This window comes from Taeniopygia guttata, chromosome 3 (genome assembly GCF_048771995.1).
Source record: "Taeniopygia guttata chromosome 3, bTaeGut7.mat, whole genome shotgun sequence".
Taxonomy (NCBI): domain Eukaryota; kingdom Metazoa; phylum Chordata; class Aves; order Passeriformes; family Estrildidae; genus Taeniopygia; species Taeniopygia guttata.
In genome coordinates, this window is record NC_133027.1 from 57,245,978 (window position 1) to 57,273,475 (window position 27,498).

General features: G+C 42.9%; 1 protein-coding gene and 1 long non-coding RNA gene across 4 annotated transcripts in view; one reads left to right on the top strand and one right to left on the bottom strand.

Annotated features, from left to right (window-relative positions):
* The window catches only part of SGK1 (serum/glucocorticoid regulated kinase 1), a 69,950-nt gene that overhangs the window by 4,701 nt on the left and 37,751 nt on the right, over nt 1–27,498 (bottom strand). Inside the window, exons 3-5 of one of the 3 annotated variants that reach the window (XM_030267969.4) lie at nt 19,761–19,836; nt 673–748; nt 171–246 (exon numbers count right to left, since the gene is read on the bottom strand). In XM_030267969.4, coding sequence (XP_030123829.4) covers nt 171–246; nt 673–748; nt 19,761–19,836 — 228 coding nt within the window. Of the gene's footprint in view, nt 1–170; nt 247–672; nt 749–844; nt 1,285–3,335; nt 3,638–19,760; nt 19,837–27,498 lie in introns of those variants that run through there. The other 2 variants (XM_012572633.5, XM_002191033.7) reach the window with 2 other exon arrangements.
* LOC140683709 (uncharacterized) lies at nt 1,151–1,557 on the top strand. The gene is made up of 2 exons (XR_012055057.1): nt 1,151–1,290; nt 1,382–1,557. It is a non-coding gene; the product is annotated as an uncharacterized lncRNA (long non-coding RNA).

The following is a 27,498-nucleotide window of genomic DNA, read 5'->3' on the forward strand; positions in this document are numbered from 1 at the left end:
GTTTCAGTCTAACCCAATTATTCTTTTTTGTTTACATTGGTGTGCTATGAGATTGCACTAATGCAATACTCATTATGCTAATTTTGCTACACTTCTACTAGTGACCGAATTGATGTTCTAAAAACTGAATTGATGTTCTAAAAACGTCACACTGAGTAAAATCTACTTACCGGAGGAGAAGGATTAGCATTCATAAGTTCAGGCTCTTGAGGCTGAGAGATTTTCAAGATAGACTGAACTTCAGGGCTGCAAGGATAAGAGCACACTTGATTAGGTTACCAGGAACAGCGCAGGCACATCTTTCCACCAGAGGGCAAGCACGTATCGTGGAACAGTTCTGCTTGAGCCGACTACAGAAGCCAACCGAAAACAATCTATTCGATTTAAAGAGTAAATTTTTCGATTGACAGTAAATTCCATCATACACAGAAATTTATATACACTCCAAGTACAACACAAAATAGGAATGGGTCACTAGAAATCTCCGATTTATTTGTTCCAAACCCAGCTCATGGAAATTGTTGCAAAGTGACTAACACCTCAACAAGACAAATAGAGTCTTCCGTAACAGTAATGCCACAGGAATTACAGTAAGCAAACATTTTTAAACTAGATCTCGCAAAATCTAGTGATATTTGTGACTGAAAGTCCCCCAAAAATTCTGATACTTACTGCTTGCATGCATAGGAGTTGGTGGCTATCTTCTGAATGAAATCGTTTAGACCCATTCTTCTCTGCTTCATGAAAGCTATAAAAGTAAAACGAGAAACAAAATCGTTAAGCCACTCTGACAGAAAAATCACAGCCCCTTGAGCATCTTCGAAGAAGACCCCACGCTGCTCACCGATGAGGATAGCCACCATCCCCCTCATCTTCGAGTAAGTTAAGGTAGGACCAGACGCCTCAGCTGCCTTCACGGTCATTTTTAAGCGAGAGGGGGCTCCAGAGCAAGAGCAGAGCACCACCAGCTCCCAGCACCGCACTGACTCGGCGAAGCACCCGACGCCGTTTAAGTGGCGGCGGTGATGGGCGGCACCGGGGCGGGGCGGCGACGATCGCGCCCCCCTCGACGTCCTTTGCGGGGCGGCCAGTGGCCGCCTCGGGGGATGTCGAGGGTGGGAGGATAAGGAAATCGTCGCTGCCTTTACCACCGCCCTACCTTGGGCGCAACCCTCAGGGGAGCCCCCACGCAGCACCCCCGCAGGAGCTTGCCCCAGGATGCCGAGCATCCACAGGCAAAGGAATCAAATCCCTTTTTTTTCTGCTTGACAGCAAACTCCCGTAACCCCGGTGCGCTCTCGCTCCCCCTCCCCTCCTTTTTTTTTATCCGGCCCTACTTATTTCACAGTTATATAAAGTTGAAATCTGGTTCTGTCTTTAGGACGACCACCTCTTCTCGAAAGTATAGGTGTCCCCCCACCACCCCGCAGCCTGCGTCCGCTCTCGGTCCCGCCGCACCGGCTGAGCCGCGATAAGGGACGGCGACGTTTCCCTGAAGGAGCCGCAGTGACTCAGAAGAACAAAATTTCCTGCCCGGTTTTCAATAAAACAAACAAATGTCCCTTCTGTGCACTGCCCTTATCCTGGCTGGGACATAACTAAAAGGAAAAGGAAAAAAAAAATATTTTTTAATGCCAAAAAGGGAAACAACGGGGAAAAAATAATCCGTTCCCTGAACTTGGAGGAGAGCGCAGAAATCTGCTTCTAGAAAAGCTGGGGAGATGACCAAGGGCTGGACAAGTGCAGTAATGGGGGATGGGAGGAGAAAAAGAGAAACAGCCCCTCTCTGCAGATTTTGTTTTTACTGTACACGGTCAGTTGGGAACACCGTGTACCCGGGATTTAATGGCTCAGTCGCTTCCCTGGGGGCACACCGGGAGCGCTGGTGCATGCATGCCACCCAAGGTGAAAGGATGCAGCCGCGACCCTCCTCCCGGGGGACGCGGGAAGGGGCGACGAGCGGTACCACGGCCTCCCGCCAGGCTCCTCCGCCGGGGCTCATCCCCGCCCGCAGCCCTGGCACGGATCAGGCGCGTCTGGGGGCTGCCGAGCTCCTGCGCCCCACAGGCGGCTGGAAGTTTCCACCCGACGGGGTGTTATTCATGCGCGTGTTTCGCCTCGCTGTCTGAACGAAGGGCGCTGGGTTGCGGCCAGCGGCTCCAGCTGCAACCTGCCCCCGTCCTCCCCCGGCGCGGAGACCGTCTTTTTACTCTTTACTTTTTTTTTCTCTGCAGCCGCCGCTGCTGCCTCCCCCCACAACCACTGCCGGCCGCTGGGAGGCATCCCTCGGCAGCTGCCTGCGCCCTCCGCCTCGGGGGGATGGCAAGCACCGCAGCACGACCGCCGTCAAAGGCAGCAGCTCACCTTCAGCAGCAAGATGGATGACCCGGCGGGGAGAGAGACCCCTGCGAAATGGGCACGGGTCTTGCAAAGGCGCTGCAAAAGCGTTATAGGGAAAAAGCAAAGAGGGAGGATTGCCGGCTCCGCTCCCAGCCTCCGGTGTCCTTCCCGGAGCAAGGGGCCCTTGCCCGGCCCCGCCGTCCCGGTTCGGGGAAGTGGAAGGGAGACGGCGCCAGGGAAGGAAGCGGCGACGGGAGAAGCAAGGAAATGCAGACTACAGCTGGCGGGGCTCTAGGTTCTCCCACTTGTGGCTTTCCACACTCTGTTACACACAGAAATTGCCACTCTCATTGATGTAAGTGGAGAACCAAAAAAAAAAAAAAAAAAAAAAAAAAAAAAAAAAAAAAAAAAAATCCCCACAACAAAATTTGGAATTTAAAACTATCCTCAACTCATCTTGATAGATTGAAAGAGACGTAGACAGTTTTCTCTGCCCCTTCGTACTGTTTTCAGAGTACTGCTGTTAACACTCGAGATTCAGTTTGGAGGGTTACCAGAGTCACTGCCCTCTGCCCCCTGGCACATGCCGATGGCCCCCGGCACTTTCCTGTCGGCTGTGCACAGAGGCAAGCAGCTCCCAGCCCCCGGGCAGTCTCCGCCAGAACCCACCCGCAGTTCTGCACAGCTTGCCAGAGGCTGACACCCACTGTCGTCCTCCCGGCTCAGCCGCGGCCCCCCACGCCGCCCGCAAGCGCCTCCGCTCCAGCCGGCTACACCGGCGCCCTCGCCCCCGCTCTGCGTCGGTCTTTTTGCAAGAACTCCGCTGGTCTCGCCAAGTCACCTGGCCTCTGTTCGTGCCAAGCGCTGCCTCGGCTGTCCCCCACACGCACCCGCCTGTATCCCCCAGTGCATCGCTGCGCGGGGACCCCGCTGCTGGGAGGGTTCTTTTCCCCGTGGAGAACAGTTCTCCTGGCAAGGCGGAGCGGTGAACTCACCTTTCAGCGACGACTTCTCCTCTTTGCCCCTCATCTTGCTGCCTGCCGGGACCCCGGGCGCGGCGCGGCGGCGCGGAGGCTGTGCCTGGGCCGCCGCTCCCGGCCGCTGCTGCAATTCCGAATAACTCCCCTTCCTGGCCGGGCGGCCCGCAGGCAGGAGGGAGGCGGCGAGGGCGGCGAGGCCGGCCGGCGCTCCCGCTGACCCCTTTATGGACGCACTATCGAGGGCGGCTGACATGCGGGAGCGTTATAAAGTTCAGCACGGGCCGCCCCGCACACTCTGCCCCGTTGCAACATCACCCTCAAAATTACTGTCATCAGCGCGCACACACAAACACACGCACGGGCGGAGCGGGGCGGGGGGGCCGCTCCGGCCCTCCCTGACCTGCCGGCCGCGGCCGGCCCTGCCCCACGGAAGCTTGCGCTGCCCACGCTGCCCCGGCCAGGGCGCGGTGCGAGCGGCCGCGCACACACGGCACGGGTCCTGCGCCCCCTCCCCTCCCCTCCGGCACGGGCAGAGGCGGGGCGGGGGCCGCTGAGCTGCTGCCCGAGGGGGGCGCGGAGCTGCGGCCACCGGCCGGGCTTCCCCGGCGGCCGGATAGCGCCGGGGCGGGACCGGCGCCCCGCTCCGACCTGGCACCCTGCGCCTTCCGCCGGCAGCGCCCCGGCGGCGCCCCCCGGCCGCGCGGCACCGCTGCCCCGCCGCCCGCCACCGCCCGGGCCGGCGCCGCGCTCCCCCGGCCGCGCCCCGCCGCGGGAAGCCGCTGTCCCTCCGTGCGGCACCCACCTGCACCCGGCCGGGCCCTCGCCCCTTCCCCGTGCTCGAGATGCCTCGTAGCAGCGATGCGCTTAACGTGGAAGGGAGGAATGCCACCCAAGGGACGAATTATTGTTTTATTAGTTAAAATTAATGCAGCGTTTTAAGCTGATGAACTGGGTTCTCCAAAGCCCGGGGTGTCCTAAAGATGCATTTTTAAACTCCTTACAGTGACAGCAGCAAGCCTCAAGAGTTAAAAGGCATGAGAGAACACATGAAAGGAACAAGTAATAAAAGATCCCCTTTCTCAGGTGCCAGGTCTTATTGAAAAGCATCAGACACCATGAATATCTCAATAACTGCATCAAAAATTTGTATTGAGAATGGTGTAGGGTTGTACAGCTAAAAAGTAAATGCAAGAAAATAATCAAAGAATCACAGTGATGTTCCACACTCATGTTAATCTTCTACCTCAGCCTAAATATTGACAAACTGTCCTGAAATTCTAAATTAAGTGATTTTCAAAGCAAAATGAATAATAATAAAGAAGACGGTAGATGCTAAAAATAAAAAGGGAAGGGGAACTCCCTACACATAGTACTAATACACACAATATTCTTTGCCCCAGGATGTGCACACTCCAAAAGAATGGGTGAGATCAAGAACAGATGGACAAATCAGTAGGGAAAAATAACCCAATATTTAGCTACACAGGCATGCAGCATGTCTGACCTAAAATGTTCCTGTACCACAAATCCCTGGAAGCCAGGGATGGGCTGAAGCATATCCCTGAATAGTTGCCTGTTCTTTCCTTCTCAGGTAATATTGCAATATTAGATAATGATAACTGACCAGCTAACCTGGTAACCTGGACTGACCTGCATGGACTTTGGGCCCATACTGCCATTCTGACAATCTTATACTGCACTTCTGAGTGGCATGATACTGTTTTAATAGCACCAGAAAACTCCAGGAACTGCTGCTCACCGGCAAGAAGGAAGAGAACGGATTTGATTTGTAACCTAATTTGAAGCATTTGGCTCTACCAAGTACATGTATTCCATGTAAAAGTAGCACTAGGTAAACAGATGCTCATCAAGCTCTTCACCATGACAGCGTTCAAAACAGGGCCCTGCATCGAGGCTGTGAGAGATGCAGAAAGACACCGACAAACACAACATGCTGGTTTACTGGCATGGGTCACCCCAGGGTCCTGCTGACTCAGATTTTGGGACATACCTGAAGTAAAGCCAGGAGGGATGTGAATTGATTTATCTCAACAAACAAACAGCAGCTCATCACTAGCGTGGGCCTGTATTGCTCAAAGCACTTCAAAGCACATTCAGTAGTAGTTGAGCTGTGTAAATTCTCCCTAGAAAAGCTTCACTGTTTGAAGGGTTTATTAATCTGTGGTGGGCAGGCAGGTGTTAGTCCTGCCCGACACTGCTTTCAGGACACACAGAAACTTCCTCTTGCCCTTCAGGAAGGCCAGAGGCTTCAGCAGCCCGCATGGTAACTGGAACCTGTGAGCTCCCTTCTGATTCTGTACTGCTCCTCGTTGTCTGATGTGGAACTCAGTGCCTCAGTCCTTCAGGAATTCAATTCTCTGATAGCTTCTGAACTTCAGTTTGGGAATTAATTCAATGCTGAATAAATGAATTCCTGATTGCTTATCTTGCTGAATCAAGACCTAAGGATACAGCAGGTTCCTAGAATTATTTGGCTGACTCTGGAAGGAAACTTCTTCAAATTCTGCAAATATTTTCACCAGTATTTGGCTTTGGGTTAATTAAATGAAGTTCAGGGTTTGAACTGCAGGAACGACACAGCCCCCAACTACAAAAGACAATGGCACTGCTTAACAGCATCTGTCTTCCAAAGCAAAATATCAGCAGCTTTTATTTTCCTCCTGTAAATCCTGAACTAAAGTCTCCAACCTTGTAATTAAGTTTTATATGCAATAGCCCAAACTCAGTCAGGACCTTCAGGCTGCCCCACAAATGGTGTCTACCAGTAGCAGCAAACAGATAAGGAACTGAGTAACAACTTTAATAACAACCCAACAGAGATTTTAAATCAGGAGCTTTCAAATGCTGTCAACAGGTCTGCTAGACATTGTGTTGACAGGAGTTTTATTGACTGAAGCCCCTACTGATCTGAAAAAATCTAATTGATTTCAGTGTCATATTTTATGAAAGACACATTTGGAACATCTTTTATTTCCCTTTTCTGATGCTTACAGAGCAGATTTACTGCATTGTCATAAGAGGCTTTAGTGCCAAGGGATTATGCTCACAGGATCACAGAGTGATGCAGGGCTGTGCTGAGAAAAAAAAAAAAGTAATTCCCATCCTTGTAGAAACCAGTGGAAAATTACAGCATTCTTTAGATGAACTGACCTCTAGTTAAAATTGCTGATAAACAATACCCTGACCTCTATTTTAGTTCCAGCACGTGGATTTGAGTCTAACGCAGTTGTCACTGTGACTTTATGAGTAAATGTTGCAGGTATTTCAGCCTGTAGCTGTCAGAGAGAGATGACTGCAGAAAAACTGTATTTGTATGCCTTCCTCTGAGCATGTCTTCCTGAGAGTGTGCCACCCCAAGGTTAGTAAAAGTCTTTGCAATATTGTATAGTCTGTCTAGGTTAGAGTCCTCATAAAACCACACTGGATGACAGATACTTAAATTCATTATTGATATTATGAAATTTAATGTGCTGTGACTGCATAGAATCCGGTCTTATCAGAACTGAATAGTGCTAATATAGAAAAGGAGGTGAAAACATATGATGGAAAAGTGATGAAAAACGAGTCATGAGGAAAATGAAGTTTCTTAGTGGTGCTATGAGTTCAGTCTGCTGGTTTCATTTGGTCATGAGGCAGCCTTATGTGAGGAGTTCCAGAATGAACAGTGTAAGCATATACTGTCAGCTGACTCCTACACTCTGACTTTTTCTTCCTAAACTTTAGTTTTTAAAGGATAATAGCAGAAGGGCATTTAGGCATTTTCTATCCAGGACATAATCTGAACAAGTTTCCTTGCACATCTTGGATGAAATAAATGTGCTGAAATACAAATGTCAACTGAACTAACCTAGCTATGGGGTCATCTTTTTTTCCCTTATCTCTTCATCTAGTGTTCCACTAGGTGTTGGCTACCATGATATCTCAATGTCCTTTATGTGTATTACAAAACCCCCATCATCATGATTGTCATCATCATCAGTTCATTATCTTAAAAGAAAAGATCTCTTTAAGCCTCTAAGTCCTCCAGCAACATTGGAGATAAGGTACTAAATGATGTAAACAGTGAGAGAATTTGTCAAAGAGAGGAATTTATACTAGAGAGAAGTTCAGCTGGGTCCTAACTCAAAACAAGTTCAATTCTTGGCAATGTGAAAACAGAGGCCTGATAAAAGAAGATGCACACTGCCAGGTGTCAATGATTTTCCTCTTGGTGATACCATCCTGTCTCTTGTCATTACACTGAGTTTCAGTATTCTTTATTATTTGTAGGACATTTTCTTTCAAGTGTTAAAAGGAGTCCCAGGCAGAAGGATGCAAAATATGCATGCTGAATAGGGTTTTATCTATAGTGATTTGTGTTTAGTGATTTATAATTTTAGGAGATATTGTGTCCCTTGCAGAACCCTGATAAATGTTATTACAGTATTTCTGAGTGTAGATTAATTAGTCTAAGATAGGGAGCAAGGGAAGAAGTGTTAATTTTGGCCTAGGTAATGGGTCCAAAATGGAGTAAAAATATTTATATATTCATTCATAATATATTTACTTTCCTTAGGTTTTGGTACTCAACTTAGCCACATAGTCATCAAATGTACCTTCCTTGGTCAGAAGAGACAAATAAGCATCCTGAAAGCAACTCAGCGCATCTGTGGCCTGAATCAGGAAGTGTCTGCTGTTTAGTTGAAGGAGTTTGTTCTTGAAACCCACGGATAAGTAGAGGCTGATTTGAATTACAGATTTTTTTTTTCTCATTTCTGCATTTTTATATGTAAAAGGTGTGGAATCACTTCAGAGAATCATTTTGTCAACATATGCTGAGAGAACTGGTAATTTTATTCCTGATCTGTGGGCATTTACGTGAAAGAAAAAAGCCTGTGGCAAGTGGAAAACACCATATATGTGAGCCAGAGATTCCCAGCCTTAGTCCAGTTTAGTCATGGACCTGAAAGAATACTTTCAACATTGTTATAACTCTCCATAGTGCTCCTCAAGGTTCAGTTATACATGTTGTCTTCCAGCTAGCAACCCTGTGTGGTTGCGTGTTGCAGTGGATATACAAGACATACCAGTTTTCTTGAAATTAATTGACAATATCTTGCCTTGCACTATGCCTGATATAATCTCAGAGAGATGTGAAAATATTAGTTCTATTTTACAGAGGTGGGAATTGAACCACAAGGTAGACAATGTGTCTCATCTGAGGGAGATCCGTGGCAGAACCAAAAATTAAATGTAGAGCTAACTTTCTCCCATGCTAGTATCTGGATTAAGATTACAGCAATATATATTCCATATCTACCAGCCTTATTTGTGTAATTACATGCATTGTAAACAGACAAGTTTTAGATGCCAGAGCAGGCACTGCAGGCATTTGCTGTACCTTTGAGAAATGCTACTGAGATATCTGATATTACTACCCTGGTTCCCTTCCCAGCAGGAGCCACCCATCACAGTGAAAAATGAGGGACTTGGAACACTGGCATCTAAAAGGCTGTTATTCTAGGAAGGACCTGAATCTAGATTTGTGGGGAAAGAAGGAAATATTCACACTGAACTGGCAACTGCCACCATCCAACATGTTGGAAATGCCAGGAAAGTGCTCTTCCCACAGCACACGATCACCACATAGAATACTGCAGTAAGACAAAGAAGTCCCACAGGTGTTTCATAGGCAGGTACAGAAGGAAAAAGCCACAAACATTCCCAGCATTAATTTCTCTTTTTCATTTCCAGATGCCATTTTCGAACCTGTTCCGTCATTCACTGCACTGTGAATCTCTTCATAGTGTTCCAGTTCATTTTTTTTTAAACACCTTAAGCCCCAAAGTGTATTGGAAACTTTTCATGCATATTTTATTTACTTTGCTAGAAGTTGCCTTTAGTTTTTTGTAATTGCTTTGTATGACTCCACAAAGAAAAGCTCAAGTGTTTTGTCCATAGACTTACTAGGCTACAAGACTGAAAGAAGATGCTGGAACGTATAACCTGGCTCTCTGTGTAACAACTCTTGCATTTGCTGCTATGTATATCAGGTCCAACAACCTTACCTCTGAGATTTCTTGCCTCTTCCTCTTAACTCATATTTGACTATCTTCACATTTTTATCCATTTCAAGGATAAGAATCAGGAGGTTTGACAAGCACAGACACTCACCCATGTACAGTCATGCAGTGGACCACAGGCTGTGAGTATATGACCTTTCCAGCCTTCAGCAAAGGCATCTGCACCACCCCCATGCATCTTGCATCTGCTCTTCGGCACCCACATGGTGGGTGTTACCAACCCTTGGATCAGCTGGCAGATCTCCCTGTGGGAGCTCTCAGCAGCCAAGAGATGAGCAGCTGGGCACAGCCTCTTCAGTGGGCACAGCCGAAGCTGGAGGTAGACGTGTCCCAGCCCACTTAGTGGGCAAGGCATAGTGTCATTGATTTTACCCACCGTCACTGCATTGTTATTTTAAACTTGTAAAAAAAAAAAAGGAATACAGATTTGCAAGTGTCCAAGTAGTTGTGATACTTCTGTAATGCTCCTCTCAGAACCTTATAATAGGATTTTTTTTTTTTTTTCAGAAAATGCTTGCATGCAGGAATGGGGAAGAGAAGGTCTATCTGATTGGAGTGGTGGTGAATGTGGCTGGTACATAATTCTCAGTGTGACACTAATCTCTATACCCTCAGTGAGATGACCACAGCACCTCTCTGCCTAGCTGAATATAATACCTCAGTGTTTCACACCAGATAGGCTAAATAACACTACAGAATTTTATTTTAGGGTTTTTTTATAAAAGAAGGAACATGAGAAAGAGAATCAACCATCTCTACATATTTTTAATAGAGCATCAGAAAAATTGAGTCCTGGAACTCTAACTTGTGAACATGCCTTAGCTTGCTGCAATACAGGAAACATTACTAAGCAGTTTGTATTTTGTTGACAGTGGAGTTCTTTGGAAAAACAGATAAAGTGCCAGGTGAAGAAATTAAATCATAAAGAGATTAAGCAAAGTACTGTCCAATGAGATAGGAGGTTGAAAACAAGACTTTCTGCTTTTGGTGTTCAGCACTAGTGTAGACAGATGAGCCACTGAGGGCAAGTGTAAAGCTTGAATGCAGAAAGGCTAAGCATAATTTAGTTGCCAATGGCAGCGTTTAGTCACTTGCAAAGCACAGCGTTGTAGATTTCTCTGTAGTTATGGGGAACTCTCTTACCAGTGCTGTTATTCATGATTTTCACTCAGCAAAGATTTTCACTTATGCATGCTTTTATCCTGAGTCCTTTAAACCTTCAAACCAGCAAATATTAACAGCAATATTTTAAAGAATGAGGAGATGGGGAAGTTGGATGACTTGGGTCACTGTCATATGATGAGCTTGAAATAGAATAAACAATTTGTGAGGCTTGTGACTTTCAATCCCATGCTCAACTAATTGGACATATAGCCCACTTCCTACAAAGCAAAACTAGACAGCAGTTTTGCTCCTTTGGTGACTGACCCAGACTGACTGACTCAAAAAAGTGGTTTAAATCACAACTATTGGACTCGGGATCAAAGTCAAATTCTGTCTTCTCCCAGGTGTCATGAGGTCTGAAAGTAGCACTCTTTTTTTTTACCTGATCAACAGTTTTGAGTTCCTTAGTGCTTAGTGGCAGACAAGGGCCACAGAAAGGAAAGACATTTCTCAGAAAGGAAGAAAAAGTGTTAGTGGCAGTGTTTGAGATATGAAGGTATGAAATACGCAATGATATGCATATGCCAGATTCAGCTGAGTAGTAACTCTATATCTGCCTAATCCGATTTTGATTTCACTATATCTGTTTCAAAATGGATAGTACAGGATAGTTAAGTATGCTCAGCTTTGTCTGGAAATAGCATTGTGAAGTACTTTTTACAGACCACAGTTTTCTCATATTTAGTATTATATATATGTGTGTGTGTGTCTGTCTGTGCATGTGTGTGTGTGTGTGTGTGTGTCATTGAGCATTTAATTTAATACATATTTATTCTATCTTGTTTAACTCTGTTGAACAGCATACACAGAACTTTCAACTCTCATCTAGTCTCAGGTCACACTGTAAGTACTGAAACCCCAGAGCACTAGCCTTGATTTCAAGTATGTTTGTCTTTATGTGCTGCAACCACAACTAGTGAACTTCCAAGCCACTTTGGCTGTGTGAGTTGAATCATAGTATAATATAAAATTACTCCTATTCATGCATTTGTGCTCACTGAAACATACCTATATGTACAGTAATGACTAATGAACTAGTGAACATATTTGTTAAAAACAGCTTAACAAGAAAATGTGTTTTGTTCTTGGAGTGGGGCAAAGTCTATTACAAGGTTAGAAACTGTGAGAACCAACACTATTTCATTAATATAATGAGTGTTTTCTCTTTATACGCATTTTTATTCTCAGATGTGGTGGTTTTAAATATTGAAGAATATTATTAGACTGATACATAAGGTCCCACATTGTTGTATAAGCCTATTTGTGGCTGTCAGGAAAGGGCATAAACTTCTCTGGGTATTTCTCAGTATCTTGTGCCTTTAACAGTGTCTCTCAGGTCCTAATTCCTGTTAATTTAGAGATTACTTAGTTTTTTGCAAAACTATCAATGGATCACCTAGTGCAGCACAGCTATAGCATTCAAATTCACAAAAAAACCCCATATTATGAAGCTAAGCTTTGGGCAGTCACTCACCTTTATCAAGAGTGTTTTGAGAATATTATTTCATGTATTTCTATGTTTCTTTTGATTTCCTGATTACTTAGAAAAAAAAATGCAGCTATTGTTTTAGGTCACCAACTGATGTTCTAGCACTGTTGAAGACACCTCTGAATGGTATCTAATGTGAGCTATTACTGGAGATGAGGTCCTGGACCATGAGAACCTTTGCTGGGAACAAAGATGCAATTCAAATGCTCTTTAAGCAATTTAAGAATGTCAAACTTATTTAAAACTATTTTATCAATATATTTCAGCTATCAACTTGTAAAAGGTCCTGTTTTGTAAGACATAGTCCTTTTTACAGGAGATTTGAAATAGATTTCAAAATCCCATTTTACTCTGAATTGGCTCCACAGGAAGAAATGCAGGCTTCCAGGCTATATGCCATCATCCACGAGCATGGCTCAGCATTCTGACACTTCTGTGGGGCCAGCTTACAAGAAATGTGGAACTGCTGAGATGCTGAATTCTTTTCACAATGCGAAATGTTTAGACTGCTAAGAATGGGAAAAAAAAAGGGGGAACTAATGTGGGAGTGTGTGGGGAACTCCATATAGAAAGAGGAAGTATTGTGTGACTGATCAGGAAATGGGTACAAAGCATGTGTTTTGGTAGTATTTTCACTTGTTTTGGGGGCATTTCCATAGAGAACTGGAATCTGGCCCTGCATTTAGGTATTACTTCACTCCGGAGTGAAAGGCAGGCACTAATTTGGAGCGAAACACACCAGCTGTCAGCCTTTGCACATAGCAACACGGCACAACAGCTGAAGGCAGGTCGCACAAACACAACATCCCACGGAAATAGCAGTGTTGTAGAGCCATTCTGGGCTGCAAGAATCAACAAACAATGCTTTGACTTCTATAAAAAGAGAAAGCTATTTCCAGGCTGTATTTTCTGAGAGGAATTTGCTCTCTTTTACCTCCAAAAACTCTGGGATACATCTGTGCTACAAAAACTCCAGAGAAATATGCACAGCAGCAAGGTGCAAGCATGATGAAAGCCCTTTCTTATCCTGCCTGCCAAGGCATTTCTTTACCATGCACAGATTTGACAGGATAGAGATTTAGCCCTCATCTTTCTGTAAACATTATCTAGTCTGGAGTACACTGCCAACCCTCGTGATGTCAGGGCTTTTCATTCCTTTGGTTTTGGCATGTGATTTTTTTTTTCCAGAACCCAGGAAAAAGTCCAAAAATGTGACAGTTCTTCTTGTGTAAAGTGAAGTTTTGCTTATTCGTTTTCTCTTGAGCAAGGTGCTGTTAGTCAGATGTTTGCAGAGTTGTGGGGAAGGTAGTGTACTACCCTCAATGCAATGAAGTAATTTTTAGAGGAAGTCCTTGTATGGACAATTTGTTCATTGTTTTGAAAGACTTCAGATAGGATTTCCAGAAGGGCCAATTCAAATTCCAGATTTGATTCCCCTTATTAAGTCATTCTTCAGTCAGCTGGCAGAGGCGAGCTTGGATATGCTGGTGCAAGTGAGCAGCACAAAAAGCTGAGACAAAATCCCTAAGAGAAGATATTTTGGACCTTCCACTCCAAAACAGGAATGTAATTCTCCTGCAGACTTATAAAGGGACTGAAATAAATGAAAGATATATTTCAAAGGCTGTCATCATAAAGCTCCTCAGAAACATGCTCAGTGATATAGAGCGAGACAATTATTTGGAGGACTGTTTTTGCAAGAGAGGCTTTCCCCTCTCTGGAGAATGAAACTTCTCAGCTTAAATGATTTCAAACTTGACCCATCCCCGTTTGCTAAGTAGATCACATTAGTCTGCATTTGTCTGGATCACAGTGTAACAGAAGTGTCATGGTGTAATTTCCTATACTGCTCCCTTTGGTCTTTGTTATATCTTCTTTTTCAGCTTTGTTTTTGTCCTCTGTCTTCTTTCCAACCTTTCCACTACTCCTTGGAGTGATATTTTTGTCTTAATCTGCTTCTTTATTTTGACTTCTTTTCTCTCTCAGGCCTTCCTTTCTTCCTGGCTGCTTCAAGTTGGAGCCAGCTCAACTATGAAAGTAGCATCATAAGCTACAGTCACCTTCCGTGGAACATCATGAATACAATGTCATCTTCAAAATAATTTGAGATCATTTCTCATGTTTTTATTTCATAGGGAAAAGTCAAGTAGGATGTGGAAATTGGGATGGGTTTGGCCACCCACCTCATGAAAGATGTCAAGAAACTGGAGGGAGCCAGAGTGAAAGGCTATCAAGGTTCAGTACACAGGACCACTGAGGAGAGGCTGAAGAACTGAGCTTGATGCATCTGATGAAGAGGAGCATCTGAGCATGTGACTGAGCATCTGATGAAGAGGATGTCGAAGGCAGTTGAACAGCAGCCTATGATTTCATGATCAAGAGCTACAATGATACCAGAACCAAACTCTTCCCGGTGGTGACAGAAGGTGCAAGAGGGAGCAGTACAGCAAGATGAGTGTTCAGCTTGGCCATTAGGAAACAAAAGCCCCACTTGGAGCATAGAGCAGCCTGAGTACAGGTTGCTTTAAGAGCTGGAGGAAACTGTCCCTGGAGGTTTCCAAGGCTTGACCAGACAAAATCCACATTGACCTGCTCCAGCACTGATCATAGCCAGGCCTTGGATTGGGATGAGTGATCAATAGGGCCCCTTTAAACGACACTATAACATCAAAAACATGTATTTGTCCCCTCAAAACACTTAATGTAGAGTTCTTCATATTGTCCCTTATTTAGCCAATGAATGGGAAGAGGAAGAATATGTATTTTTTTAATTTTTTTTTTTTTTAAAGGAAGGATCATATAAACCAACTAGAACAGCTATGGTAATTCTGATAATAAGGAAAATACCTATAACTTTTGCTTTAAATGAAATACATCTCTTGCAGATAGTGTGCCTTCAGTTTTTACTCGCTTTCAAAACTACATTTATGCAGACAGAGCCCAGGCAACATGCCTAGCAGAGCAGAACCTGTACTTTCTGTTGTTAAAACTGTGTTGGAATTCTGATACATTTGTTATGTACTAACAGATCTAGGAGGAAAAAGTTTGTGTGCATTAAGATGTATCTCTGTCTCCCAACCAGGCTGGTCTTGAGCATAAAGGGTATTTATAGAGCCCAGGCTATGATAGGTCACTCTGGTTTGAAATGTGTACTCTCACTTCTACAAATTGGTACGAACACTGCTTTTTATTTTTAGATAGATAAGTAGCCTTCTTAGTTTTAGTAGGATGATTCTCATCCACATAGTGATGTATAGGTGTGCTTCTAGAAAGAAGCTTCTTTATTTGTTGTTTCAATATTTGTGTCTTTTCTCTAAGTTATTCTAATGAAATCTTTGTTCAATTTTTTTTTTCCCTGGGGCTGTCTACAGGCATCCAATGTCTTTTTTATGGAGAGGTGTTTCTTTTAAAGTTTCTAATTCCTTGGTATGAATAAATTCACTTATTTTTACTGAGATGCTGTAAATACTTCGTTTACATTGTAAGCCACAGTTTTGCATTTTCTTTTAACATATTTGCAATATTATTTTTTTATCCAGCTATATTAAAAGCAACAGCAATTTTCCATATGTTTTAATTTGCAGTAAATGAATTTATGCTGCTGTGTTTTACACAGACAAGAGCTTATCTTCTTCAATAATTATTTCAAGAAAATGCAGTTCGAATGATGTCATAGACTAAATGAAAATGATAGCATATCTCTGGTAAACTAAGCAATTTGATAGACTGTATTCCGATTATAATAAAAGTGTTTTAATTCATTTCCCTCACCACTGAACAGATTTTCCAATCGACTTCTGAGAAGTACAGTGACAAAGCATATATCAAGTATCTGCTTGAGACTACAGAGGGTATCAAAGAGCATTGTGATAGCTGGCACAATTTAAAATGAATCTATGCCAGTGACTGAAATCACACCCCTTAGTCCACAACTTCCTGAGAAGTGGGAGGATTTTTGAGGTTTTCCAACAGTCTTAGACATCCGTCATTGCTACAGTTTACATGGAACAGTTTAAAACATGGTTTCTTCTCCACATGAACAGAAGTCTCTCATGTCCTGTGCAGGAGCTGAAGAAATAGAAATTGTCCTTGAAGAAGCTTTCAACTCTTTCCTGAGGCAATCATCTGGGGACAGCCTGCCCTCTGCCTAGGGCCTTGAAAGGGAATTAGGGGCTAGTGCTTAGCAAGCCCTAGTTAGCCCTTCTCTCTTCTGAAACACATTTACCTCAGGGCATTTGCATTGGTGTTAAAAGGATGAAAAGTCTCCTCAGTCAGGCTGTCCTGTTACTGATCCGTTTGTGCTGTGTGGTCCCAAGGGCTGGTGGATTCCAGCATGCTGCTGCATTGCATTCTGCCTTGGTTAGGGTTACTCTTTCCTGGACAAACCTCACTCACCCTCTCAGAATTGCCACCACACCGATTTCTCTTGCAAAATATTTTGCAGAAAAATATAATACAGAGAAACTTTGGGCTACCATTACTAAAGAAAAAAATTGTATTTTTTTCCCTGTAAGGAAGCTACATAAGCACATGCCGACTGTCAAGGTCACTTCTACAAGCAACATAAAATAATACAGGAAATTATAGCAACTTTTCCTGTGGGATCTTCATTCAATATGACCTTTTTAATTAGCTTATTTCAATATCTGTAAAATTCAAAGCAATAGTTCTCCTTGGGCCAATCAATAGAAATTAACAACCAGGGTACCCCTGACACTCGGCTTCTGTTCTGTGCCGCATTTTCCTAGAGCTTCACCCTATTAATCTTGCAATGCATTTGTGTGATTTATTGTTTAGCTGTGTCCATAACACACAAACAGCTTGTAGATCATGGCCCCTGTACTGCTTTTCAAACATATGATACTCTTCTATAAGGCCTGAAGGTCTTGCCAAAATGTAGATTCCTTCTGGGGAAACAGGACCTCAAACATAATAAAGACATAGTTTGCATACTGTCTGGAAGGGATACTGTGAAGGAAATGTTAGGGCAAGAGAAAAGGTCAGATCTGGATATGGTATCTCCTCCTCACCCTGCTATTTTCTCCAGTGATATCTTTTTCATCCTCCTGCCTTCCCTTGCCTTCATCCCCCTCAACTGCAGCAATGTGGCAGATCCTCTGGAAACCTCACCTAACGCCACGCTCTGAAAGAAATCATCCAGGGCTCTGGTTTGGCCAATTTGATGCTGACCTCCTTTACCATATGGTATGGTAGGTCAGGTGTCAGATTTATAAATCAATAAGAAAAGATGCAAATTAAAAGCAAATAAAGTGTTAAACCCCACAAATACTCGGTTCTGTGTTATATCTGCAAGGGCTTGGGATGTCCAGGAAAATGGACATTGAGATTCCCCACTACTGAATATCTCCAAAAATAAGTTAAACCCAGCTCATCCAACCTTCCTTCATAGTCAACAGAGAGAAAAGGACACAGATAAGGCCTGATTCTTCTCCTCCTCAGCCAGTTCTTCTGTAAGTCAGAAGAATGGTGTTTGTTCTTTGTCACAAAAAGCCAGTAACAACTGTGACAGCACCACCCCCTTTGCAGAGGTCTGAAGTCAGGGGAAGTGATGGTTTTGGTAAAAATTCTTCAGAGCTACAAGTACTGGAAAAATAAATTTTCACAAAATAATTTAGAATGTGAAGTCATCACTGATCTTCCATATTGCTGCATCTGAATCTCTGTGGAGTTCTGTTTCCTGCCTGAAACCAGTGGCTGAAGGATCAGCTCAAGGTTGTCCTTCAGGTAAATCTGGGAGGACTTCCCATGTCTTCAATCCAAACTGTTACATTTCTTTTTTAGTGCAAGTGCAATATGACACATAGAGAGACAGGTATATTAACTGCAATTAAGCTTTATTAGACCTTTGATCTGCTACCATGTTATAGTGTATAAATTAAAGCATTAAAAGAAAAAATTCAAATGTAAAATCATTCTCTAAGTTGCAAAGCTGAATTTCAAGCTCTGCCTTTAGACCACTTTCATCACATTTTTAATTGAGCTAGCTTTTTTGTCAGAAAATAGGGCTTTATTGGAAAAGATGAGGGAAAAGTAGGAAAAAAGCTGATGTTTCATTAAACTGAGAAGTGCCATGGGCATGAAATTGTAATCTTTACAATTGGCAGTTGTGTCCTGGCAGAAGAGCCCCTAAACTTCAACTACTCTGGGATGAGGTCCCAGATTAGTAAGCCGTGAGCACTTTTTCTGCTTTAACTGAAATTAGCCTGGATACCCAATTAACATGGGCAAGAAAAATAACAGCCAGCATCCCCATCTCATCACCACTACCAAGAAGTGGTGCCTAAATACTGTATTTTTAACTGGGTCATTCCTCAGATGTGGTTTCACGTGTTGCCAGCTGTGGACTTAACTGAGAAGACAATAACTTGGTAGTGAACAGAGAGCAGGAGGGAGCAAAAGGACATTAAGAGCTCTCCCACTGCACTCGTAGCTCATAGTGGGGTAATCACTGGCTTAGTGCACTTCAGGCAGAAGAAAACACCACTCAAATTAGTTAAATCAGCTTCCCTATGTGGAGTCCTATGTTTTTGAAAAAAAAAAAATTATTAAAACTATAGCTACCACTGCTTAGGAAATGTAATTTGCAACATTCACACACTACTGTGAGATCTCATGACTGACTGAGCTAATTAAATGTATTTCTAAACTTGTTTCATAGAAGTTTATCATCCAGATCAGGATTTAATGTCTATGCATAGAAGCCAAGACTGGTTATAGGTCAGGGGAATTAACCAAGAGCATTAAGCATTCAGAATCAAAGCAAGGAAGTGAAAGATTTCCTCTTAATGGGGACAGAGGCTTCTGGGATTTTTCCCAGGGGGACAGTTGCAAAAATGGCAAAGGAAGCAGGAAGAAAATCCTCAAACATCCAAGTGAAATCTGCCTCAGGATCAGACATCTACTGTCATGTTAGGAGCAGTTTATGTTTACTGGGACACTTACACTATGTAGTCACAGCATTTTTAGGGGTAATTTTTGTTCTTGGCTTAAATGCAGTTCTGACATGTCATCTAACCACAGCACCAACAACCCAAGTTAATCTGGTATACTTTCCATTTGTAAACAATATCTAAGCTTATGATTAGGCAAACGGAAATAAAGACAAACAAAATACACTTAAAAAATTCCCCATCCCTCCAAAAAAGCAGAACTCCAAGACATAAAGGAGACAGAGTAAGAAGAACGCATGTGAGCTCAGCGTAATTTATTCTATCTGTGCCAAAACTACTGAGGCTTCTCTTTGTGCACAGCTCAGTTCTCCTGCATGCAGACCAGGGGTCACTGGGTGGCCACTTTTGCCCTCAGATGCATTCACAGGACTCTTGCCGCAGCTAACGAGAGCTCTGCTCACACCACGGGTCAATGCTGAAACGTGTCTGACAGCTCATTAAACAAATCTACTGGAATTCTGTTGTTCCTCCTCACTGTGTCATGGCATAATTCCTCTGGAGCCTGTGTGCTGCGCATTGTGCGCTGCAGCCATGCACACAAGTGAGGCAGTTGTTGTTTTTGCCCAGCAAACGCTCAGTGGGTGAGAGCCTGCATCTCATTTTGACATGAAAAACATCCTTCAATCAGGCTTGGGCAGGAGACAAAGCACTTCAGCCCAGAACCAAGGTGCACCAGAAGCAGAGAGCGCTGCCTGCTCAGCCCCACTGCCCGCCCTGCGGCACACCCCCATACCTGTGTCCTCACCGCCCCAGAGGGCCCTGGGCTCCGGCTTGGGCAGCGAATCTCCTTTGTTCTGGGGGTCCTTCATCTGAAAAACACAGAGAGAATACATGAGGTCTTTCTGTTGAGGTGGGTTTTGCTTTACAAAACTTGAGACCAAAATTGTTTTCCATCTAAAGTGTGTATTTCAGGCGACAGTGCAAGGCCTATCTCCAGCTGTTTCTATAATCAGGCGCAAAGTTATGAAGTGTGAGGTGCTGTGATCTTTCAGAAAATAAAAGGGCCCTGTGAGTCACTGTATTTTAAATTGCATTTTTCCATTCAAAGTGTGTGTGTTGATTTTGCACTGTGGACCAGATGGTCCAGCCCCATTCTCCTGCCTTGGCCCTTCAGAAGTAGAGGAAGGGAAAGGAAATGGTGGGCAGGGTCCCAGAGGGTCTGTCTCCCGGCATGGAACTGTTTGCAGAGAGCTACTTTGCCCGCTTTCTTTCACAGCAGGGACAACCTTAACAAGGGTGGGAGTTGGTGTAGGGTGTGCACAGGTGCAATCCTTTCACATATCCTTGGGATATCACCAGTGTGGGAGCAGCAGACACATTCTCCTTCCTGATTAACACTTCATCCTCATCCTTGCTATTGCAGTGCCTCTAACTGCTTGCCCTCTAGACCTCTCTTACTCACATATGAGATTTCAATCAGAGTTGTGGAAGAATTTAGAGAACTAGGAGTGTGACTATGCTCTGTCACCACTTAGATGAAAACTCTGACCTCAGTGGTGCTGTTTCTGGGTGATAGCTTGAGTGTGAGGGTGAAGCCAGTCAGCAGGATTACACCCACCATTGCTGACCCTATCTGCCCCAAAGTACTTCTCAGGCTCTCCATCCTACTGAAACACTGCATCCACCATTATTATGGGAAGCATCAGTCATACAGCAAATAAGGTGCTGCAGAAGAACATGGTAAAGAATTCCCACTGGAATTTTGGCTTTTAGTAAAGAATTCTGGTGTCCAAAGACAGGAGAAATTTTCTTGCTAGTATCAAAACCTAAATACTTCTTCATACAAATTCAGTTTCCTCAAAGTCTGCGGTCCTGACAGATTGAGTAATTTATCAACGTGGGTCTGAAGTTCTGGTGGGCTGCTTATGTAGAGTTTTCAATTGTGCTGTTCTTTGTGTTGTTAGTTTTAGAAATACTTTAATTCAAAAGAGTCCCAACTCAAATGGCACTTCACCTCGCCCACATTACACACACTCTAAACAGGCATGAAAGTGTCCGGAAGATGCATAGTATTGCAAAACATTGAAAAGTTGGCTCGCTCTTCTGATTGCATATTTCTTATTATCTTTATTCATATAAGTAATAGTATGGAAGAAATAGGCATTCAGGACAGCCACTGTTCTGGCTACTGTAAAATTCTTGTGAAACACAGAGAACACCAGGTACAGAAGTGACATGAACGGGTAGGAAACCTAGTTTGAAATATATTGTGGAACTCCTTTAGCACTTAGTGTACCCACTTTAAATGTGTATGATATTGCTAACAAATGCATCCATTTCAATAATTTTGTTAATTTACTTTTTTCCTCCTTTAATTTTCTCAGAATTATCTGTATGTACAGTGACACTTGAATCACACCTTCCATTTTTATGTCTATGCTTTCATTTCAGCTGAGGTTCTTACTGTGGTTGCCCTGAGAAGAGCTTCTTTGTTATTATATGCAAAATGTTTCTTTTGTGTGCTTTCCTGGATTATGTTCACATACTATGAATTCAGTAGTTCAATTCTATAACAGTTGGACTGAAGAAGTTTTTCTTTTCATTTGTGGCAGTGAAATTCTTACCACGGTGCTTGTAAAATGCTGGACTAAGTCTGTTTCCTAGCTGACGTTGCTCAAGCCTAAAGTTCAGTGAGGGGAAAGGAGACAAATAATTTAATGTGAGTGGCCAGGTCATTGTGCTAGCTGAGTACAAATACACTGACCTCAGCAGGTCAAATATTTTAAAACAATATCCATACAATGCAGTATATAAGCCAGCAAGTTTTTTCATACCACAAAGTACAACATCTCTCTTCCCACACTTCTTGTACTTCAAAAATAGGACCCTGAAAGACCAACTGTCCAGGTAAGAGGGACTGCTCCCACTAAGCCTTGTCCTAGGAATCAGCTGTGGGAAATGACATCCTTTGGTTTGCAAGAGATAAGCTACGTTGGAAACTCTTTCTCTGAAGCAGAGTTGAACAGTACTAGACTACATTTTGAGTGTAGTCTAGTACACTAGAGTCTTCCAATCTCAGTGTCATTGGAAGAAGGTAAGGAGAAGTAGAAGTCAGAAGTTCTTATGTCAGAGCAAGCAACACTTAACTTGGAGTTAACTTGAACTTGATTTTGGCTAACATTCAGTGCTTTATATATTTTGGGCAAATATGCCATTAATTGCATGATCCTTCTTTTTCTCGTTTTAGAAAGGAAAAGGACATCAGTCTTTATAAATGCTTTATAAAATAGCAACTGCATCACTTCTTTCTCTGCTCCTTTTGAGCTAGGCACAGAGTTATTTTCAGCTGTAATGGCTCTTAGTGTGTCCTCAGCCTGGAGACCATCCCTAAAATAAAGGCTGGGAAAGAGACAGGGTAGGCAAACTAGCTACCCATTCTTGATGTAGGAAAAGGAATAGGAAAGCCTGTTGAAATCCAAATACTTCAGGAAATACTCTGATAAACTCATCTTTCTCATGGCAGCCAGTATGGGAAAGGTTGAGGGCATCCATACATTCATACAAGCATCTATGGGTAGATATAGTTGCTCAGTCTGGAGAAGAGAAAGCTCTGAGGAAACTTTATAGCAGCTTTCAGTACTTAAAGGAGCCCAAGAGGAAGGTTGAAGAGGCACTTTTTGCAAGGCATATAGTAAGACAAGAGGGAATGGCTTTAAACTGAAGGAGGGTATATTCAGCAGGATAGTATCAAGAAATTCTTTACTGTGGGGATGTTGAGACATGAGAACAAGTAGCCCGGAGAAGCTGTGGATGCCAAATCCCTGGAAGAGTTCAAGACAAGGTTGGCTGGGGGCCCAAGAAACCTGGTCTGGTGGAAAGTGCCCCCTGATCGCAGGGAAGTTGGAACTAAATGATCTTTTAAGGTCCCTTCAAGCCCAAATCATCCTATGATTCTGTGATTGTGGGAGCCCCAAAGGAGCCGAGACATGGGGAAATTGCTTCCTTCTTTGCTGTGATGTGGGGTCCACATTTCTTCATTTCACACAGCAAGGTGCCAGGGCTGGAGACTACAAAAAAAAAAAAAAAAAAAAGAGAAATAAGATGGTTTAAAGAAGACATGTTACTCTTTGAATAACAATGGCAAGGCAGGTAGCACTGCTGGTCTAGAAGTGACCTGCGACTTGAATGCATGTGTGCTTGTAGAGGGATTACTGTTGCTTAGCTTTCAGCCAGTCCTCACCTGCTGTGCTGAACCGAGAGCCAGAGAAATGTGGTTTGCAAAGGCAATTTAAACTCTGAAGCCTAATTTACACATCAACATTGTTAATTATTTCATTGCTGAACATCTTAACAGCAAGAGCTCATTATTGGCTTCATATTCTGTTCACTTGAAAGGACATCAATACCAACAGTGGAAGCAGAATCTATTATCTAGACTAAATACCACAACCACTTTGTATTAGAAATAAAAGATGTTGCTCATTGATACAAAATGATGCTCATTTATTAAACTGTCTGCTTTCACTGCTGTTTTCTGGAGTCCTGTAGACTTTGCCTTATTCAGAAGACACAGCCTCAGGATCCAGAATATTTTCGCCACTGGGATGACAGTGAATATCCTGGTTTTGCTTGAGGTTCCAAATTATAGAAATAAGTCACTGAATTCATTATGGAAGTTAGCATGTCTGGATTTACATCTTCATTCCTGTAGACAATCTCTTCCAGTGAGGACAGTATCAGAATGTGACAGGGCTGATTGTGCATTAGCTCTGTGGATTGTGTTTTGAAATGCTCACCTAAACTTAAAAGATTCATAAAGTTAGTGGCTAAAACTTCTGCAGTCAGTCATAACAGCCAGTTATCCATTGGAATGAATGGGAGCCAATCACACTTCTTTTGGCATGGCTGCTTCAGCGCTGCTGAAGTTTCAGTGGAGTTGTCTGACTGAAAGTCCAAAACATCTGCCGAGGCCACCAGCACTAGGCCTAGTGCCTAGGAAGGGCTGTCAGCACTGCTGGTGACCACAGTCATCTGCAGCTTCTGAAATGAGAATAGACCTGATGTCCCCATGCTGGTGTCCAAAGCAAGAGCCCCTGGTGAGTCTGGAATTTGAAGTTGCCTAGACCAGAACATGGCTACAGGTGCTGCTTCTTACTGGCAGGTTCTCCCAGCCTACCTATGAAAGAATGTTCAGAGGTTTGCATAGCTGTTTGAAAAAAATGTGAGAAGTCTGAGTTCTTCCCCGGGGTGGAAAAAGCATTGATGCAGATTTCCATAAAGTGGCCATGACTTGGACTGGGTTTGATAGTGCTGCATCAAAGGACCATAATTAAGTGAGCTGCAAAGCTGAGAGGAAGCCATTTCATGTGCTGCAGTGCTCCAAGCTCTGTGTTTCTCCACACAGTGATGCATCCTTGCACAGCACCTCTGCAAAGGGTGCCAGTCCTGGGAACAGTGGGCTGCAGGTGCCCATAGCTGCCATCACAGCTCCCTGGGCTATTGCTACCATAAACACACAACACAGAGCAGCAAATGCAGGAAGTGTCTTTATTTATCTCTCAAGAGAAGAGAGTTTTCTAGTTGTGCAAAATACTTTTTTTTTGTGGGATAGCTACAATACAGATACCCCAGTGGGATCTGAAGGATGGGCTTCCATGAAGAATCACCAAGACTGAAAACAATAAAGTTCTTCAACTGTGTTGCTGATTTTTTCAAACATATTCCTGGCATATCTTTGCTGTATAACAAAAAAGCATTTTGCATTGCTGTTAGTTATTGGGGAAAGTGTCCTCATTTCATTAAAGCAATATTTTATTCCGACTCCAACTTTTACTTTCAATAAATATCATGCTTTTGCCTTGACAGTTGTCAAATTGTGAGAAACCTTATTATTTGTGGCAATATTTTGTTCAATTAAGATTATCATGGGAAGGAAGAAGCAGATATTGGTGGACTAAAAAGTCAGTTCTTGTAAGACTTGCAGCTAACCTGTATAAATCCAAGCTATTTGAAGTAGCTCACATCTAATCTGCAAAAACATAACCACGTATGTTTTTGTTTTGTACCTCACATATGAACTTTCCAGAGGTTGCTTGACCATTGTCAGGGGACAGAAGATGCATTTTCCTGCAGAAGAACAGGCTGGGAAAACTGAATTTGGCATTGGGTTAACTGTGTTTTTCACTACGGACCTTATCCCAACCTAAAGCCAAACTCAGGGTCATAACTGAACAACATTCTGTGAGTCAGAGGTTTTGTGATTCATTGCCTTCAACAGGGCAAATCAGAGCTGAATTTGATGATGTTGGGAACCAGATCAGTTTGAATGGGACTGGTTGGTGTAACAGGAAGAAGGACTGTGCTGTGGTTCACAGGACAGGGTGCTGGGAACAAGGAAACTGCAAACCTGCAGTGCAATGTAAATGCTGCATCAAACAGCAATTCATTATGAATGTACAGCATGCTGTAGCTACCAGTCAGCCAAAGAATCCTTCCTCTTGGGAAAACAAAGTCAAGGGACAAGCGGCAGTGAAAATCAGCATTTTTCTTACCTACGCTTAGATGAAATTTCACCAGCTTTTTCTACAGTAGAACTACACTGCTCCAAACAATGCATATGAATGTTATTTTGATTAATCATTATAAAGCAGCTAACATCTTTATTTATTAATTTATGTCAGATGGTGGAAATAAAAGTATTGAACAGAACATTTTTTAAAAGATTTCTTTTTCTCTCTTAGTTCAAAAATTCATTAAACCCAAGATATGAGATCCAAGGTTTCTAGCCTGAGATTTTGAAAGAGTTTGACTTTGGGTTCAGATTCATAATGGTGTTTTGTTCCATGGGACTGAAAAGGAATCTTGAGACCAGACAATGCTGAATAGAGTTGAAATTCAGGTACCTAACTGTAGAGTCAGAAGTAGATGGTACAACGATCTTGTCCGATATTCTGCAAAATGTGGCTACAGAATCTTGTCAGGTTTATTGCTACCTCACCCTGCTCTCCTCTGACCTTTTATGCCTGGTTTGGACTTCAGGATTTCCAGTGATATAAAATCTACCTTTCCTTATATGAGTTATTTGTTCAACATTTTTTTCACCTTTTTTTCTTATTGATTGCTTTTGCTTGATCTTCCAGTCACGAGATGCTTTTCTATCTTTTCTTTGAACAGCTTTGTGTTACAAGTAGCTGCTCCACCAGGAGATATTTGTAGGCCGTGGTCAAGTTGCTTCTCAAATTAATTTTTGATGAAGTCATCATGGCCCTCTCATCCAGGGTTAAATAATCATTCATTTGACACAAGGGAGAAATACACACAGTTCCTACAAAGTAGCAAACAGAGCTATAAATTTGAGCCCTTTCAGTTGACTCACAATAATATGCACCTACATCCTAAATCAAGTTCAGAAAAAAAAAATACCATTTAATTAACATTGGTTGTATTTTCCAAAATAAGACAAGGTGTAATAGAAACAGAGATCATGTCTAGACTATCCAAAATTGGGACTTACTGCCATTTTTCTCTTTTTATGTAGACTTAAGGAGACCAAACTAAAGACTACAATTTATCACAATAACTTTTTAACAATTTACCACAAATAAACTAATGCTTTGTACCCTATAATAAAAATTATAAAATGTGCCTAAAATAATTTCGAGCATGGAATTTAACTTCTAAGTAAACAGTGGTGTAAAAATATATATCTGTATGTGGAGCTGACACAACACTCACAATGAACAAGGTATGTTGAGTGGGCAGGGCTCCCACATATTTACAGGTTCCCTCAGAGCTGTGGATACCTTCCAAGGTTATACTTCCTTGTTTCCCAGGAATCAGACTGAAAGGTCATAAGACTGTATTTTCTGGTCCTTGTCATCTCTAACCAGAGCAAAGTCATTCACTTGTACATTATCTCACTCTCATTTACAAACAGTTAATGCAGGAAAGTGAATGTTAACTGAATTCAGTGCAGGTTTGCTTAAAGATTTGGACAAGTGTTGTAGTCAGTTTCCACTCTGCTTGAACTAATTCTCTACCATGGGTTGTAAACCCTCAGAAATAATCAATGAACCTTGCATGCTCCCAGCTTGCTCTCAATTGCTTCTGGCCTGAGCAAGGAGCATTTTTCCATGGATGAGTAAGTGAGATGTTTCAGCAACAATCACATCTGCCCACAGTGATAATTGTTCTCTGGCTGTTCAGTCATATAGCACCTATTGCCAGGGAGAAGATATGACTGGATTTTGCTTCAGATACTAAGAGTGCTTATCGTGTAAGCAGTTGGCAGACCTTCCAGACTATAGCTTCACCCTGTCCTAGGCACGAGTATGGAAAACTAGTTGCAATATTGTTTTGTTCTGTATTTTTCTGTATGTGGGAAGAAATAAAAGCAGTGACTGCTCATGCAGTGATGTATGCCTTCCATGAGGGAGGGAAAATTGATAATATGTGGCATCTTAAAATACTGAGCCTAAGGACTAATTGGATAATTATCTCGATTTTACAGATGGAAAAATCTAAGTAACAAA